This window comes from Taudactylus pleione, unplaced genomic scaffold (genome assembly GCF_031769625.1).
Source record: "Taudactylus pleione unplaced genomic scaffold, aTauple2 ptg000703l, whole genome shotgun sequence".
NCBI lineage: Eukaryota > Metazoa > Chordata > Amphibia > Anura > Myobatrachidae > Taudactylus > Taudactylus pleione.
In genome coordinates, this window is record NW_028285105.1 from 5,967,072 (window position 1) to 5,985,723 (window position 18,652).

General features: G+C 43.8%; 1 protein-coding gene across 3 annotated transcripts in view; it reads left to right on the forward strand.

Moving 5' to 3' along the window:
• The window catches only part of LOC148477668 (transmembrane protease serine 11G-like), an 80,403-nt gene that overhangs the window by 45,000 nt on the left and 16,751 nt on the right, over positions 1–18,652 (forward strand). For all 3 annotated transcript variants that reach the window (XM_088456404.1, XM_088456401.1, XM_088456402.1), the window contains exons 6-8: positions 11,208–11,368; positions 13,971–14,009; positions 16,452–16,623. In XM_088456404.1, the coding sequence (XP_088312530.1) occupies positions 11,208–11,368; positions 13,971–14,009; positions 16,452–16,623 (372 nt within the window). The remainder of the gene's footprint in view (positions 1–11,207; positions 11,369–13,970; positions 14,010–16,451; positions 16,624–18,652) is intronic.

Sequence of the window (18,652 nt, forward strand, 5' to 3'; positions counted from 1 at the left end):
TGCCGCAGTGAGCTCTCATGCTGCATATGCACTCGCAGTGGCTAATTTATGCACACCAATGAAACGGCGTTCAGACAGACACGCCTGCGTTTTTCTGACCACTCCCCTGTCACCACCCTCAAATGCTGTCACTCACTTTGCAATAGATTCCTTTATGCGTCCGTAATCGCAATGCAAATGCTGCTCAGTGCGGCTTGTACGCATGTGCAATGGCAAACAATCGTTCAACTACAGTACATCCGTAATCGCTATTTCGTACGCTGCTAAATGTTATGTATGTGGATATACTGTAGGACTATGTTATTTCACTTGTCTTCCATGATGTAATAATGAAAAATAGAAAACTGCACAGTCCTGCTTTCATGTACGTCACAATAATAACCTCTCTACATGATGATCATGTTCAAGAGTCCTAAGACAAAAGTTCTTGCAATGTAACCACAGCTGCTACAACTGTTACTATTGTACGTTGACAATTAGAAACATGTCCTGAATAACCGGCTGGAAATGTTTCCTTGATTATGTGAATAATATGTACATGGTATTTGCTTGAAGAAATTTTCAACAATGCTTAATGTACTTAGCATAAGCTTACTGCTTTATGGTCTTTGAAGAAGTAAGAAGCATTAGTACATTAGTATTATCTTTTCACAAATCTCCATTTACAGGGTGGTTTGTATGTTTTACTTATGACCTTTATATGGTTTAAGTGTTTTTTTTATTGCGTTTTGTTGTTAAATGCCATTCCATTGCAAAATTATCTGGTAGGAGGCTTCTGTGGATCGCCTCATTATGCTTCTGCTCCTCTGTACGCTGTTTCTATCTTACCGGAGGCTCAGAAGTACATATGCAATACATTTTCTTACCTTATAGGAAAGAATCCTGTTGTTCAAGAATCTTCATCTGACACAGATCTGTGTTGCTGGACATTTTAATGCAGTCATGAATTCGGAACTAATGAACACACAATGGACACAGTGAAACGCCCTGTCCTACAGTAGTGCCAATAGGCATGTACTGTCAGACATACATTTATTAATATAAGACTACAACAAGGATATTTGAAAAATCTAAATTACTAGCATTAGTTACCAACTAAAATAATTTGCAGACGAGATTTGTAAAGCCTCTGCTACTGCTTCTGTAGACGGTAAAATATCACACATTAGAGCTTGGCTTTTCTTGCCTACAATGGAACTGATGTGGAGTTGCAAACAAGTCAGCTGCAATGGCACTCACACTTCGTACATGGAACTAAGGGCCTGATTCAGAGCCGCTCGTTCGCTCTGAGCGATGTTTGCCCAACTGCGCATGCGTACGGATCGTTATACGCATGCGCAAACCAGTCAGTGCGGTCGAAATTCATGTGCTCGCAAAATAGCGAATGCCTGATAATTTGAGTGACAGAAAGAGGCGTATGTGGGTGGTAACAGGGGAAGGTGCTTGAAAACGGGGAGTGGAGATCCGATCGTAGGCGTGCTTAAAGGTCAAAACGGGCGTTTTATCGGTGTGTATAATTAAAACAGCAGCGTCATTGACCACGTCACTGGGTTATTTTACAGCCAGAACTGCTCGCAAAATTGTGGTAGCAAAAACCAACCACAAGAATAGCGAGCAGCTCATACCCTGGTCGATGTACTCGATTAATCTAATAAATAGCGGACATGACGTAGGATGCGAGCGGCCAGGGGGCGTAGTTTCCCAAAAAACGACCGCAAGTTTTGTTCGCTCGTTCAGACCTAGAGGAGTGAACAGACCGCAAATAGCGTCCGGCTCTGAATCAGGCTCTAAATGCAGATATGTATGTATGCCAGGTTTCAAGCATCTATGCTACTTAACTGCCATGATCCATACGTATGCTTGTGGAAGTAGCCACCATCATTAACGTTGTCACTTGCTCTAGCCATAAACTTGGCATAAGAAATCCGTCTGTATTCAGGTGGTTCTCTTCATATGCACAACTCAGCTCTCACTGAACTTCATGCAAACTCTCCTTTGCCAGTTACGCCTCATCAGGAGCAAGTAGAGATGTGTTGCTTACAGTTCTAAATTGCACGTAGCTGCTCATAGCTGCGCATGTTGGGCTTCGGAACACGTACAGTGCTAAAAATAGCAAGGTCTTTCTACAACTTGTGTGTAACTTTGCATCAGCCACTATATGTTTACAAGCCAAAGTTTCAGAAGAAATCCAACCCAAAGGACTCCATAACAGAAATTAATATGTAGTGTTCATCGTCCAAGAGCATATAAATATAAGGTGTACGTCAACATAAAACTCAACTCACTGAAAAAGAATAATTAAAAACCATTCATTGTGCTCATTTATCACTTAGATATAAAAAGAGACAAAAAAGCACAATAGTGTAATTTGTGTGGTAATAGTGTAAAAAAAATATTATAAGGGCTATTTACCTTATATAGACAAGGAGATAGCCTTAACAATGCAATAGTTATTGTCTCCAATAGTCCTGTGACCTTGGAGATGACTGTCATCTCTGTAATCTGATGACATGCTGTCCTTTCTGGAACCCTGGGACACAAGGCTGTTATAATTGGGACAAGGAGCAAGACAGTGATTAAAACCTTTGGCATATCAGTATTCTTTGACATCAGTCTATCCGTTGAATCTCTACCATGACAGTAATCTGTGAAACCTTGGCAAGGCAGTCGTCTCTGAGACTTTGGGTAAAACAGCAATAAAAAGAGATTGATCTCTGAGATCTCAGACAAGGCAGTAACTGAGACCATGGACACATAAGTCATCTCTGAGATCTTTGCTAAGGCAATGACTCAATCCTCAAGAAGGGAAGTAATTTCTAAAACAAGGAAGTATCTGAAACCTTGGGCAAGGCAACGATAAAACCACTGGGACCTTAGACTAGCCAGTAATCTCAAACACCTTGAATTGGGCAGTTGTCTCAGACACCAGGCAGGCAGATATCTTATATACCTCAGACTGGGCAGATAACTGAGACAGCTGGGAATGGGTAGTCATCTCAGACACGTAGGACTGAGAGGTCCTCTCATACAGCTTGAAATGTGCAGTCATCTCATACTGGGCAGATGTTTCAAACACCTAGGACTCAGCAGTCAAATCAGACACCAAAGAGAGGACAGACATTTCAGACAGAGCAATCTTGACAGGGCAATCTTCTCAGACATTGATGGAGGGGTGTGACTGGATTCTTAGGACAGAAAGCCGTGAATTTACTTTTCTGTACAGGACACAGTGACTGAACCTTCAGAACAGGAGGCAATAAATGGACCTCTAGGACAGGAGGCCACAATTGGAACCTTGAAACAGAAGAACTTGACACTGTAAACTTGCAACTGATGTAATTGACAGGAGTCTCAACAAGAAAATATGACTGGAACCTCAAAACCAGAGGACAAGAGAGGACACAACTGGAACCTACGAAGAGGAGGACGCAACTGGAACCTCAGAAAAAGAGGATACTACTGAAACTTTGGAAAGTGAGGATACTTCTTGAATCTTTTTAACAGGAGGATATGACTGGAAAAACTTATTTGAAGGACATGACAGGAACCTCAGAACAGGAGGACACGACTGGAACTTTGGAACCAGAGGACACAAATGGACCCTCAAATCTATTCTTCTATTCAAAATCACTTCCGAACATAGAGCCTCATTCAGCAGTGCAGGTAGGTGCACTGCTGAATGCAGATTCCCAAAAATCATGAATCTGGGCAGGAGCCAGACCCGTTCTGCGCATGTGCAGTTGTGGTCCTGCAGGATTGCATGCACAGTGGCAGCTGTCGTTTGGGGGCGGGGAGGCGACGGCCTCTGTTTCCCAAAAGTGATTGACAGTCTGCTGTCACTTGCGGGCGGTGACGGCCTCCGTTTACCAAAATGAGGAGTGTCGCTGCCGTTGGGGGCAGGGAAGAGGCTAGGATTTCCTGTCCTCTTTCCCTCTTCTGTGATGGCCGGTCTGCATGACCCATGGGCTCTCTGCCGGTCAGGGAGCACGCAGATGATCCGATGCTGCGTCCGAGGATGCATCTCGGATCATTAATGCATTCAGGAGACATGACGCCTCCTACTGCATTAACATAATTGCAAGGACAGAATTGCAAAGCTGCTTGTGTGCAGCTTTGCAATTCCGTCCACTACTGAATCACCCCCATAGATCAACAATTTATTTAAAAACGATTTGTCGTTCCAATCGGTTGAAAACAGCAATATCGTTTAAAAAATCGTACTATATGTGGGGGCCTTAACACTGATGTTGTAATTGGAAACACTCTTACTGAAAAGCTGGGTACACACTAGACGATTTATTGATCAATTTGTTGTTTTGGAACAAATCAGAACGACAAATCGTCCACCTCGTCCAGTGTGTACACACTATTGCAGGCCAATCTGAAGATCTGATGGCCGACATCATAGTTCTGGATGCGGCAGGGGAACAACATATCGGACGGTCAGGCACTAGATTGTGCATTTTGTATGGACTGCCCAGGCGCATCTGCAATCGCTGGGTACACACATCGTCTAGTGTGTACCCAGCATAAGTCTTGTAAGTTTGCAATTGCTTGTTAAAGTTTATAAATGTATTTTGGCCATTTAATATTTCTCCACATGTATATTTTAGTGTGATCTTCAGAATATATATATTTTTGAAAATAGGCTATAATTATGTTATTCATTTTTAAATATTTACTTTGAATATTATGCCCTTAGAATCTGTTTTTTAGGTCAAAATGTCAAATGTGTAAAAATCACTCCAGTCAGAGAAGATTCGGGGTATATTTGATAAAGTGAGAGTTTGTAGCAGTGGGGATATTCCCCGTATCAACCAAGCAGATTCTACTTAACATTTAACTTCACCATCTAGAAGATAACAGCTAGACTCTGGTTGCTATGGGGAATATCTCCACTTCTAAAAACTTTCACTTTAGTAAATATAAGGTGCCAACACACTGGACTACTGGCAAAAGATGCAATGTCATCAGCGATTTCCCAGCTCCCCGGGCAACTCACCGGCACTCCTGGACAGACGATATCTTGCCAAATTGTGCAATGTGACTAACGACATATCGTGCGTCATTAACGATTTCCAGTGCATCGTTAAGGAGATTGCCAGATCTTAACTGCCGTAGGTAAGATCTGGAGATACGACAAACGACTCGTGGGACCATGCACCGGTTCGTTATCGTTCCTGGAAGCTGCACGATTTGCACGTTTTTAAACCATGTATCGTTCCGATGTATCGTTTTCGTGCAAATCGTGCCTAAAATATGTCCAGTGTTAGGGGTAAATTTACTAAGATTCAAGATAGGTCGAGATGACCATCTCGGGTGATTTATTCATTTCTTTCCTGCTTGCAAATTTACTAACGGTAAAGTTGGGTGAGTTAGAGAGATTTCTCTCATCTCACTCGTAAAACTCGGGTGAGATAGCCATCTCAAATCAAATCACCATCTGGCGAAATCGGAAGTACTTTTCACCTAAACCATACATCTCTCAAATTTACCAAGAATCGGGATGACAAGCTCGGTTGAGATAGGAGCAAACTCTCTGTCAAATTAACTTTTCAAACTCTCAAGCCCCTGAGCTGCTAGATGGTCAGAAACATACACAAATCATTGTGATTTGTGTATGTTTCTTTGTGTAAATGGGTAAAATAGAGTTAATTTGTTAAAACAAATTACGTGAGGTTCCCCCCAAAAAACACTAACCAGCCCCGGATTTGGCAACTAGTCCTGGTTCTAAACATTACAGGGACCAAAATGTGTAGAGTTCCACTGTAATTTAAGAACCAGCACCAGGCACCAGGGACAAAGCTGGTTTTGAATATACGGGAAAAAAAAATTACGTGAGGTACCCGGTATATTTAAAACCAGCCCTGGACCCTTTCTAATGGGGGATTGATGCCACAGCCAGGGGTGCCCTTTCACCGGGCCCCCCAGCCACAGCCCAGGGCCTGGATACTCTGAATCAACACGCATCAGCATGTTGATACAGTAACAATAATGAGAACTCAGGGCTTGAGCTCTCATTATTGCCGGGATGTCAGCCAATCAGCGGTGGCTTACATTAGTGGCCGCTCATTGGCTGGGACCCACGTGGACTTAGCCAATGAGCGGCTCCTCCACTTGGGTCCCAGCCAATGAGCGTCCGCTAATGTTAGCCGCCGCTGATTGGCTGGCGGCCCGGGACTAAAGACAACTCTTTCCCACGAGCTGTCAATAGCTCACTGTAACAGCATGTAGAAACATGTTGTTACACTGTATCCGTAGCCCGTATTGGATTTCTAGGCAGAACATCGGCGGACATAAAGGTGAGTATTAGATCTTTTTTAACAGGTCATTCATTGGGATACTTTACATTGACAAGGGGACGGGAACATCTGGAAACAGGTGAGTATGTGTAAGTGTGTTTATGGATGCAATAAAGCTTTATTTTCATGGTGTGTTGTGTGTTTTATTAACCATTTCTTTACAGGTGAACTACAGGTACCAGTGGGCCCTTAATGCTCCGCATGCTGGTACTTGTGGTTCTACAAGTACCAGCCTGCAGGGGAGGCTTGCTGGGACTTGTAGTTCCACTGTAAAGACAATGATGAAAATTCTAATTTTTACACTACACCTAACACTATCAACCCACCACCCACCTCCCAGGGGTGGCGGGGATAGCCACGGGCTATCAGCCTAGGCCAGGGGTGCCCTGGAGAGGGTGACCCCTTTATTGGGGGTGTCCCCAACTTCCCAGGGATCCCTGGCCTGGGCTGACTAACGGTCAGGGCTGATGCTGTGGCTGGGGGGCCTGGTGAAAGGGCATCCCTGGCTGTGGCATCAGTCCCCCATTACAAAAAGGTCCAGGGCTGGTTTTAAATATACGGGGTACCTCACGTAATTTTTTTTTCTACGTATATTTAAAACCAGCTCTGTCCCTGGTGCTGGTTCTTAAATCACAGTGGAACTCTACACATTTTGGTCCCTGTAATGCTAAGAACCAGGACTAGCTGGCATGACCGGGGCTGGTTAGTGTTTTGGGGGGGGACCTCACGTCATTTTTTTAAAAAACATTTATCTATTTTTTACAAGTCTTAACACACAAGCAGCAAGCACATATCTCACTGATATGTGCTGGCTGCTAGCTCGTGAGAGATTTGCAGAGAGAAAACACTGCAATCTCAAGTGAGTAATCTCCTGCAAAACGAGTTACTCAGGAGATATCTCGTTCTGCTTCACCATCGGCAAACTCATTTAGCCTCAAATCGCCTGTTGGTAAATTTGGAAAAGAAAACCGAATTAAATCACCCGACTTTTGGCGAGTGCCAGCGAGATAAATCACTTTGAAAATCAGGACCATCTTGAATCTTAGTAAATCTATCCCTTAGACTCTATAAATCCCTGACCTGTACATCACTCTACAGAGGAAGCAAGAAGTGACCATATATATTATTCTCCCATTTGAGGTTCTCCTTGCCGAGTTTGTTTTGAAAAATAAACCTAAGTAGGCAGAAAAGGCCATGTCCATGTATGCATGATACAATCACACACACACTATATATATATATATATATATATATATATATGTATATTCACACTATGTTTTTGCTATCTCTCTGATAGGTTTGTTTTGATTTTTCAGCCTAATGATGGTTTGCTTCACTGATAGTGACAGCTCTTTGGATCTCATATTGAGAGTCGACAGCAACTGATTCCAAATGCAAATGTCACACCTAGAATCAATCAGACCTTTTACCTGCTTAATTGATCATGAAATAACGTGGGAATAGCCCACACCTGTCCATGAAATAGCTTTTGAGTTGACAGTCCCATTACTTTTGGCCCCTTAAAAAGTGGGAGGCACATATAGAAACTGTTGTAATTCCTACACCTGAATTGGATGTAATTACCCTCAAATTAAATCTGAAAGTCTGCAGTTAAAGCGCATCTTGTTTGTTTCATTTCAAAGCCATTGTGGTGGTGAATAGAGGCCAATATCTGAAAATTCTGTCAATGTCCCAATACTTATGCACCTGACTGTGTGTGTATATATATATATATATATATATATATATATATCTTCTATGATACTGTATCAGAAGTTTAGAAATATTTTTTATAAGTTATTTTAATTGATGAACAACTACATTAATCTATCCTTGTTGAAGTCTGATTTTAATAACCATATGGCTGACAGTACATTCCTAGCAACAGCACTAGCAACGGCACGGCATTCTACTGTTATTTGCTAAGTCATGGGTTCATTACAATGTCTAGAAAGGCAGATCTATATTAGGCTGAAAAGTCTTGTACAACAGGATTCTTTCCTCCATGGAAACAAATATTATTGTAAGTGCATCTTCAGACAAGATAAAACAGTTTTACTGATCGGAAGAAGACAAAAGTAATTGGTCCTCAACTTTCTCTTGGTGTGGATTAGCTGTCTTCTTTTATATTTATAGTGTCTATGTCTTCTGTTGTATTGTACACAAGAAAATAATATTGTCCTTGGGTTACAGAAATACCAAAAGTCCCCATATGTGCTGTGATTCCAAAGGCAATTCAGAGTTTAAGATTTGAAGCCTAGGAAAGAGATAAAGTGGAGAGATAAAGGGTGGGATGTATCATACATCGCATATTATATCCCGCCACTTATCGCATACATATCAGCGTTTAATAATGATGTATGCATGACTAATTGCAAATATAAATGCGAATGATAGCTCTTCTGATATGTTGTCCATTGCGTTGTTAGGACTTCCGGGTGTATGTAGTCGTTGGCCTGTGCATGTCAGAGAGGGATTCTTCAGATCCCTCTCAGCAGAATACTGCAGAAAGAAGTCCATAGGATTCTATAGGCAGCACTATCATTGGTTACAAGCTCCGAAAAGTTTTGCTTTCGAGCACTCGATACATATGGTGAATACGGCAAACCTACGAAAACTGCCTTTTCAGAGATTTGACCGCATTTTATCCTTAGTACATCCTGCCCAAATTATAGACCAATAAGCTTCTGTCATTTTACAGGCTGTGCTTGAAAAATAACAGCTAGAAGCTGATTGGTTTGTACTTTCTGTCTCCACTTTATGGGGTCTATTTACTAAGCAGTGTTAGCAGTGTGAGGAGTGAAAAGTGATAAGAAAGTGATAAGGTGCCAGCCAGTCAGCTCCCAACTGCCATCTCACAGGCTGTGTTTGAAAAATGACGGTTGAGAGCTGATTGGCTGGCACCTTATCACTTTCTTATCACTTTTCACTCTGTCTCCTAACACTGCTTAGTAAATAGACCCCTATATCTCTCAAAGGCTTGATACACCTACCCATTAACATCATAACCTCATACACTTGTACAAATCATCATGTGATCACTGTTGTTGGTGGAACATGCAGTTAAGCTCTAGTAGAGAGCTTACTATGTTTGCTGTCATTTTCCATCTGCAGTTATTGTGCACTGTAGGATCTGGCCATGAACTACTAGATGTCTCTGATTTCACTACATATGTGTGACTATTAGACATAGGCCCACACTGAATACATGTGATTGTTTGGCAGGACATGGTAATGATTCGTTCACATAGTGCCCTCCTGGCTTCCTGTTTGGCTGCTGATTTCACACATTGGCATAGTGGTCTTTGACTGGTCACATTGTATGTTTTGCACATTTTGAATAGTTTCACTGGCAACAAATAATAACAATTTCACCAGTTTCGATGAAAACTACCAAACTGAATGGCTAGGTATGCACGTGTGTGGTCAGCATTACAGGGAAAACTATTGTACACTGGCCCTGATTCAGAGCCGGACGCTCTGACAGAGCGCTTGCTCTGAATCAGGGCAGTCCCCCCTCCTTTTTGGAGCGGCCTCCTGGCTGCTCGCATAGCTGTGGGTGACCACCCACAGCTATAGCGAGCGGCAAAAATGATGGTCGCGATGGTCAAGACCATCGCGACCATCGGGCTTGTGACAAGACCCTTTTGGTAGGGTCTCGCTGCCGCAAGCCCTGGAGTGCTTTTGGCTCTATCAGCCATGGGAACGACCTCCGTCTGGGCAGGCACGCCCACCAAAGGGGGCTTGCTGTCAATCAACATCTACAGCACGCCCCCTTTGGTGCGAGACCCATAACGACGGCTTGGCCATCGTTATTCGGATCTCGTGCATGCGCACGACGGAGCCGCCCCCGTCGTGCGCATGCGCTCTTGGGCAACATCGACCCGCTTGCGTGTGCTCAGCACTCGCGAGCGGGTCTGAATCAGGCCCACTGTTCCATTAAGGATCTGAATATGTTGATTTATAAGATTGTTTTTGTAGAATGAAAAAAGATATAAAGTCTGACATTAGACTTCTGATTTGTATGCATAGCAAAAAATAAGTGTAATAAAGCAGATAGAGGAGATTAAGAGGGTAACCGTGACGTGCAGTGATGTCAATGACTGGGGAGGCACACATGAAGATGGGTCTGAGTCTGGGAGCCTGTCTCATCCCCTACTCTCTGTAACTTTCCCCTTCACTACACTAAGCTTCAGTGTCCATTAATTCTCATACCTGTATCACTGTGTCTTATCTTGGTGCTGCTGATTGAGCTCCGATTTCTAAACACTGCAGTGCACTTCCTGGTCACATGACACATCCAAGGTGTCCATCATCAAGGCTCGCCCCCCAAACTCAGAGGCATGCCTCTATTAGCTCTCTTTCTGTGGAGCTTACTGCTCGTGGTGTGGCCCCCCCTCCAGCTCAGCAAGCAGTGTCTGACTATGTGTAGCTTACTGCTCGTGGTGTGGCCCCCCTCCAGCTCAGCAAGCAGTGTCTGACTATACAGAAATGAGGTTGATTGGCTGTTGCTACCTGGAGGGTAACAATAGGTCAGTACTGTATGTTGATATGAAATTTTGTATGTTGTACATGAAGAGTTCCTCCTCCCACCACTGGCAACATTATAAGACAAGTACTAATGGCGTAGAGGCAACCTATATAGACCACACACTGTAATATTGCCCCAAAATTTTTATCTGAAATTTGTCCAAATGTGTTACTATGATTAGATCTAAATTAGCAGTATTTGATTATTTCTGTCCTAAAAAAGATCTGTTGTTTATTTTGCCCATATTTACAATATTTACAATCATTAAACTCTACCTGTTTTTTTGTAAAGTGTTTCATGTTAATATTAAGCAAGTAAAAATAAGATTCTTTGTAAAGTGGTTTTATTAACATAATGAATTTGTTGCTTTACAGCCCTGGAAGTGTTATACCAGAATTTGTGGTGCTATTTGAGGTTCCCAATGCGGAGAGTGGAACATTTTCCTCAGCCTCTGCCCAGAAAATATTCTCAGACAATTTAAAATATAATACGCAGCCAGGTTTTGACATCGATGAAAGCTCACTTCAGCTGTCAGGTAAGTAGGCATTATACTGCAATTACTGTAAATTTCATTCGCAAAAGGTGACTAGGCAAATGATGTGATGATATTCAACATCCAGCTAAATTGCTCCATCATGCTACAGAAGATATAATGTAAGCAGGAGCATCCTACCATGCAGTGAGGTTAGAATCTCATTCCAGGTGGCATTAAGGGACAGCATAGACCAGGTTGTCACCTTTCCTCCCAACATAATTCCCTTACTATACATTATCGCTATTTTAGTGATTGCATGGGAAAGTACAGTACACGGGCACATATGAGACTGAGACTGATTTTTAAATAAAGTTTATTTGAATAAAACATTCCTCAAACTCTCATTCGCTATAAATCCATCATAGTTCAATGGAAAATTATTGTTTGCAACCCAATTGGGACGTGAATTGGCCAGAACTTTTCTTAGCCGCTAGCCATTCACAAGCAGCCACTCTGTACTTAAAACATTTCCCTAGCCAGCCCCTATGTCTCACCTGCCAGTTACAGTAACACTACACCCTGTCACATACTCAGCCTGTCACCATCACATACTCACACTCACCCTGTCGCCTGTAACACTACACCCTGTCACAGACTCACACTCAGCCTGTCACCTGTAACACTACACCCTGTGACAGACTCACACTCAGCCTGTCACCTGTAACACTACACCCTGTCACATACTCACACTCAGCCTGTCACCTGTAATGCTACACCCTGTCACATACTCACACTCAGCCTGTCACCTGTAATGCTACACCCTGTCACATACTCACACTCAGCCTGTCACCTGTAATGCTACACCCTGTCACAGACTCACACTCAGCCTGTCACCTGTAATGCTACACCCTGTCACATACCTCTGGGGTCCCGGCCCGGGTGTACCGCTGTCAGCCCACATGGGAGCAGGAGCAGCCAGCAGGTACCCTCCCACATCCTCAGCTCCCCGCTGCCCAGCGGCATGTGAGAGGGAGTGTCAGCCGGGTGTCCCGCTGTCAGTCCGCACTGGAGCAGCCGGCAGGTACCCTCCCACATCCTTTGATCTCCGGTGCCTGGGCGGCATGTGAGACGGAGAGTCGGCCGCGGCTGCCGGGGAGGCCGAGCGGGGAGGATCCGGGACAGGGAGGAGGTAGACGGGTGGGGAGGTGCTGGGGCGGGTGAGGAGGAGGTGTCGGGAAGTGACTCCCTCCCACTCACCAACGGCTGCCAGGCCCTGGACGGACATCATAGGGGCGTACCTGGGACTCCCCGGCAGTCCTGTCTTTATTCTATCCCCTGACTATGGGAGGCACTGCCGGACGGCGCCCCCCCTCGGCCGGCGCCCCTGGCGAGTGCCATCCTGGCAATGTGTAGATACGTCCCTGGCCAGTAGTTTGATCTTTTTTGTTTGCTATAGTGAAACTACATATACTAATATACAGTAGCAAACTATGACAGGAATAGCATGGTTGTGCTTGTTGTCCAACAAGCACCAGAATGCCCTTCTAGTCATTGACTGCCAGTACATGCTGAAACTTGTTGTTTCAGTATAACAGACAGCAATAGTTGAAGCAAAAAAGACCTGGAAAATCAGTTTTAGATGTAAGAGAATGATTTTCGTGCTCCCCAAATTCTGCACTTTTGCACAATTTTCAGTGAACAGTAAAGCTCAGTGGTTTCTGAGCGATAGTGGTTTCAGGTGCGATATGTAACACTCATTTTTTCCCAGCAGCAAAAAATGACCTTTATAACACTGGACTCACTGAATAATCCTCTGTATGTCCAAAGCACAGTTTAAAAATGCATCACATTCTCATTACATATACAACACATGCTTTTTGATTATGTATTTATTACTGCAAAAATAATGATGGCTGTCACAGTGATTATACTGTAGCTTTACACTAATGTGCATATTTGACGTCCTTACATACAGTATATAGATAAAAGCTCACTTTCCCCTTGAGGGCACTGCTTTAGTGCGATTGCTTTGTGCCAACCACTGCTGGATTGCTGGTAAAGATTGCAAAGTCCAAATTGTAACATCACAATGCCATTATCAATTACAATATTTCCATTATCCTGCCAAAATAATGCTTGTAAGTTGTAATAGCCTAAATTAATTTTAAGCAAATGTGCCTATAACCAACTCAGTATAAGCCCATTTCTCTCTAATGATGGGCAGCAATCAGGTAGTTTGCAGGAGGAAGGGGCACTGCTGCCATTTGGTAAACTGGGAATATTCACCTCTGCAGCTCATGTAACACAGGCAACTTCTCATGCAAAGCAGTCACAAAATGCCTCCAATTCTTGCAGCGTTGTACGTGTCCCTAACAGGTTGGGTACAGGATTCCCTCACATACGTTTATAAACTTTATACACAGTAAGTATGCTGAGAGGTAAAAGGATACATTTCATGTTAAACCACATTTATATAATGCCAAAGTAACTGATAAAATATTTTCTGTAAAGTGCTATGTAATATCTAAAAGAAACCTGCTGGGTGACATGTCTGGTATAAATGTGACCTATATAAAAGTGTTTAGCTGTACATTTTTTCTATTGAACAATATAACAGCTATCGTGCATTTATAATTAATAAAATGTTGATGTTTTCTCTTAGAAATCCCCATGTCTGCAGCAGAGAATCTCCTCTATAGTGGTAAGATCCTGACACCTGCAATAGTCTATGCTTGTTATTCCGTCATTAAATATATACCTACAGTTAATAGTTTAGATATACAGTAGCTTGGTAGAGATTTCACAATCAGTGCACTTCCCAACATACTCTGCGGCTGATGGAATAGGAACAGCTGAAAATAGAGCATGCTATTCTCTCTCACATCCCTGTTCTATCATTTTCTCTGTAGAGTCAGATTAGTGTACTGTACCTTTGTTTCTCCTGGTGATCTATGTCTGTCTCTCCTCCATTCCGATGCCAAACATATGGGAATGGTGAGAAGATGGGATATAAGAAGAGAGTACACAGGCCAGAGGGCTAACTAATGGTCTGATTCATTACGGATCGCAAATGCGATTGCAATAGATATTACGCACGCAGTCTCACTGCGATAGTATGCTAATCCACTGTGATTGCTATGCCGTCACAGCACAACATAAGGACGCCGACCTTACCTTACACACATCCGGAATCCTTAGCAAAACTGCAAAACCATCGGTAACATCGACGCACACTTGGCCAAGCTCTGACCTTACTCAGGAATTGCTAACCTCATCGCACGCTGTGAGTACTCAAACTGCGTATGGCATTGCAGTGGATAATTTATGCACGCCCCTGCAATGGCGTTCAAACGCACTAGCACGCCGGCATTTTGCCGAACACTCCCCACAAACAGTACTTCCTTTCAATCACTCTGTGATGGGTCTGTGTAGTCACTGCGCAGTTCCGATCGAAGTGGCCAGTTCGCAAATGCGCCCTGTCATGCATATGCATACGCAGAACGCAACAATTGTCTGATTCCGTGCGTATTGCGATCGGTAATGAATCAGGCCCTGAGAACTGTTCTGATACATTCTCTCACCATGGGTCCCATTTCACTTTGTTTTGTCTGCAATTATCACCCACTGATACCGTCATAACTAATATATTCTATGGAACACATCTGAGTTTATAAAGCATGCAGCAATACTGATACTCTTATTAATTTGTAATAAGTTCATTGGGATGCACAGCAGTTTCCACACGACCACACCTTAAACTTAATGCATCTTCTTTCATGTTTTCTTACATCATTGAATGTCAGGGCCCCCTTGCTGCACTGAGCTGCTATTAAATTGCAGCACTGTATATGTACATTCATATAAGGTATAAGTACTGTTGACATTGTGAATATTGGCAGACGGCATGTCAATAATAGGATTTCCCATTCACTTTTACTCCGAGCCTAACAATAACCACAGCCTAACTCTAACCCTAATTTAAGCCTAACCCTAACTCTAATTGATGCTTAACACTAACATGGTGGGCCAAATGTAATAGGGTGAGAGTTTAGAAAATGTGTGAGTTTACCAGACGTCACGGTTCTGATCTTCAAGTGGTTTGGAATTCGGATTTTAAACCTGAATTTTGGGTTTTGGATTGTTTTTAAAAACTTTTTATCATTTAAAAAAAATAAAAATCCAGATCCAAAACTGAAACACTTGAGGGTGGATTTGAAAAACTAAAACATGAGGATGACTCCAGATCCAAAACCAAAACACAGCAGTCAGTGAGCGCATATCTCTATTTTTAGGATTTATCTGAGGGTGTGTCTGGGGGGAGGGGGTTAATGGCCTGACTACAGGAGGTAGTGGTCTGACTACAGGAGGTATAGCCCTCTGGCTCCTGGCTGTGTTAGATCCTGGAACAAAATGGGTAGGGAAAACTTGGTGTATTCTATTTAGCGAGGATCGCTGCAATCCACTGAATTATATTGCCATCAGGAAGTTTGTGCTTAGCCATCCCAAACCAGCATTGTATAGCTGCCCAAGTAACATTTTATTATTTTTTCTAAAAAAAAAAAAATCCAACAAAAAAAACCCCTTAATGTCCCTGACATAATCGCAAACACAGTTATACACTCTGCATCGCCCTTTGGGCCTGATTCAGAGCCGCTCGCAAAAGTGAGCGCTCGCTCTGAATCAGGGCGGGTGCTTGTTTTTTAAGTCGCAGCCTCCTGGCCGCTCGCATAGCTCTGGGTGACAGCTATGCGAGCTGTCGATCAACATCGACAGCTGCCCCGTTTGTTGTGAGCACCGGAGCGAGTGCTTTTTGCGCTCACTCCGGGGATCGCGCGCGCGCAGTGCGCACTGGCCCACCATCGACCCGATTGCGAGCGCTATGCGCTTGCGAGTGGGTCTGAATCAGGTCCTCTGTTCTCTCCTCCACAGCTCTACCGTTACAGTACACAAAGCAATAAAGACATCTCGCACGCACAGATTTTTCCATGTGTAAAGAAAACACAGATGTAACTACAATGCAACTGAATATTCTATTTTGACCTGCTGACTGTTACACTAACAATTGTGTCACACCGTATGCAGTAAGCCCTCTTTTACAAGAGTAGAATTGTAGTTTATAATCTTTTTGCTGCTATTTGAACAGATTGTGGTGTTGGAGGCCCTTCAGTATCAACCAGAATTGTAGGAGGAACATCAGCAACTAAGAATGCATGGCCATGGCAGGCTAGTCTGCGACTGAATGGTAGACATATCTGTGGAGCCTCACTGATCAGCAATACCTGGCTTGTGACTGCCGCTCACTGCTTTGATAATATGTAAGTTGTCTACATTACACTTAGGGGTAAATTTACTAAGAATTGAGTCTGGTTGAGTTTTTCGTTTTTCAACTCGATTAGCATCGCCGAAACTTGGGTGATTTGAGGCTCCTGAAGCTCAGAAATTTACAAAGAAGTGAGTATAGCTGAGAGTTAGTTGGCCGATGGTGAAGCAGATCGAGATATCTTCCCCGAGTAGCAAGTTTTGAAGGAGATTACTCATACGAAATTGCAGTGTTTTCTCTCTGCCTAACTCTCCCGAACAAGCAGCCTGCACATATCAGTGATATATGTGAAGGCTGCTTGTGTGCTGTAGCTGTAAAAATTGTGTTAAATTCTTTTAAAACATGACGACGTAGGGTCCCCCCCAAAAGCATAACCTGCCCCGGACTACTCAGCCAGTCCTGGTTCCAAAAATTATGGGGAACAAAATGAATAGGGTTCCACCGTAATTTAGGAACCAGCACCTGGCTGCAGGGCCAGTGCTGGTTTAAATATAGGGGGCAAAAAATGTGGGGGTCCCCCTATATTTAAATCCAGCACCGGACCCAAACCAAACAGGTTGTAATGCCACAGCCAGGAGACCCCATCACCGGGTCTCAATGGCCAAAGCATTTGCACCCCAAGCCGGGGATCTCAGGGGATGTGGGGACCCCCCCAAAAAGGGGTCCCCCCTCTCCCAAAACCCCAGGCTTGGGCTGAAGCCTGAGGCTCTTCCCGCATCCCTGGGCTGTGGGTACGGGGGTAATAATGTGTTAAATAGTTAGAAACTATTGTATTTTACAGTGGAACTACAGGTGCCAGCATGCCTGCCCTTTTGCACTTGTGGATCTACAAGTGCCAGCAGGCGGCCAGCACCTGTACCCCCACTGTAAAATAAATAGTTAAAAAAAAGAAAAAACACAGACACCGTCTAAAGTAAAACTTTATTACACACCTACTTACCTCACTCACACATACTTACGTGTGCCAGCTGGTCGATCCACTTCTCCCATGTAGAATCCGTTTAGAGCACCTGGAATAAAGATCCTATACTCACCTCCATCCTTGCGCTGCTCTCCGTAGCTTCCAAGGGTCTTGGCAACATAGCAAACTGAGTAACCGAACCCATACTGACAAGTAAATTTGCGAGTTGAAAAAAATGCCCAAACTCGCCAGAGATTTCTAACTCGACCGAACTCGAATCTTAGTAAATTTACCCCTTAGTGATCATAAAGCACTAGTTACAACGTATGTAACCTCAAAAAATATATTTTCATAATTGTGCCTAGCACAGAAGACTGACTGCACATACTAAAAAATCTTGATCTTATGCCACTGTGCAGGCTACAAGTAATTTTTGATGATCGTATCTTGTGTCCTTCTTTGACTGCTTTCTGTATTATCACCCCGATAGTGTTATATCCTGCCAGAGTCAGCTCTAGATTTTCTTTTAGGGGTGTGTGGTTTAATGATTAATCCTGACTCCCCTCTTTACAGTAATGACTCCTACCATTTCCAATCCTGACTCCTCCCCTTTCCAATCCCCACTCCTGTAGGTCGTGCACCGTACTACACTAATGGGCATATTGAATTAAGCGTGGTAAGCGTGTTAGCTCACAGCAGCTGATTCTGGCCCTGATTCAGAGCCGGACGCTCTGACAGAGCGCGCGCTCTGAATCAGGGCCGTCCCTGCTCCTTTTTGGAGCTGCCTCCTGGCCACTCGCATAGCTGTGGGTGATGATCAAGACCATCGCGACCATCGGGCTTGCGACGAGACCCTTGCGGTAGGGTCTCGCTGCCGCAAGCCCTGGAGTGCTTTTGGCTCTGACATCACTAGTGATGTCAGTGGGGCTGGCCCCAGATGGTAGGCGTTCCCATGGGAACGCCTCCATCTGGGCAGCCACGCCCCCGGCATGCCCACCAAAGGGGGCGTGCTGTCAATCACCATCGACAGCATGCCCCCTTTGGTGTGAGACCCATAATGATGGCTTGGCCGTCGTTATTTGGGTCTCGCGCATGCGCATGACGGAGCCGCCTCCGTCGTTCG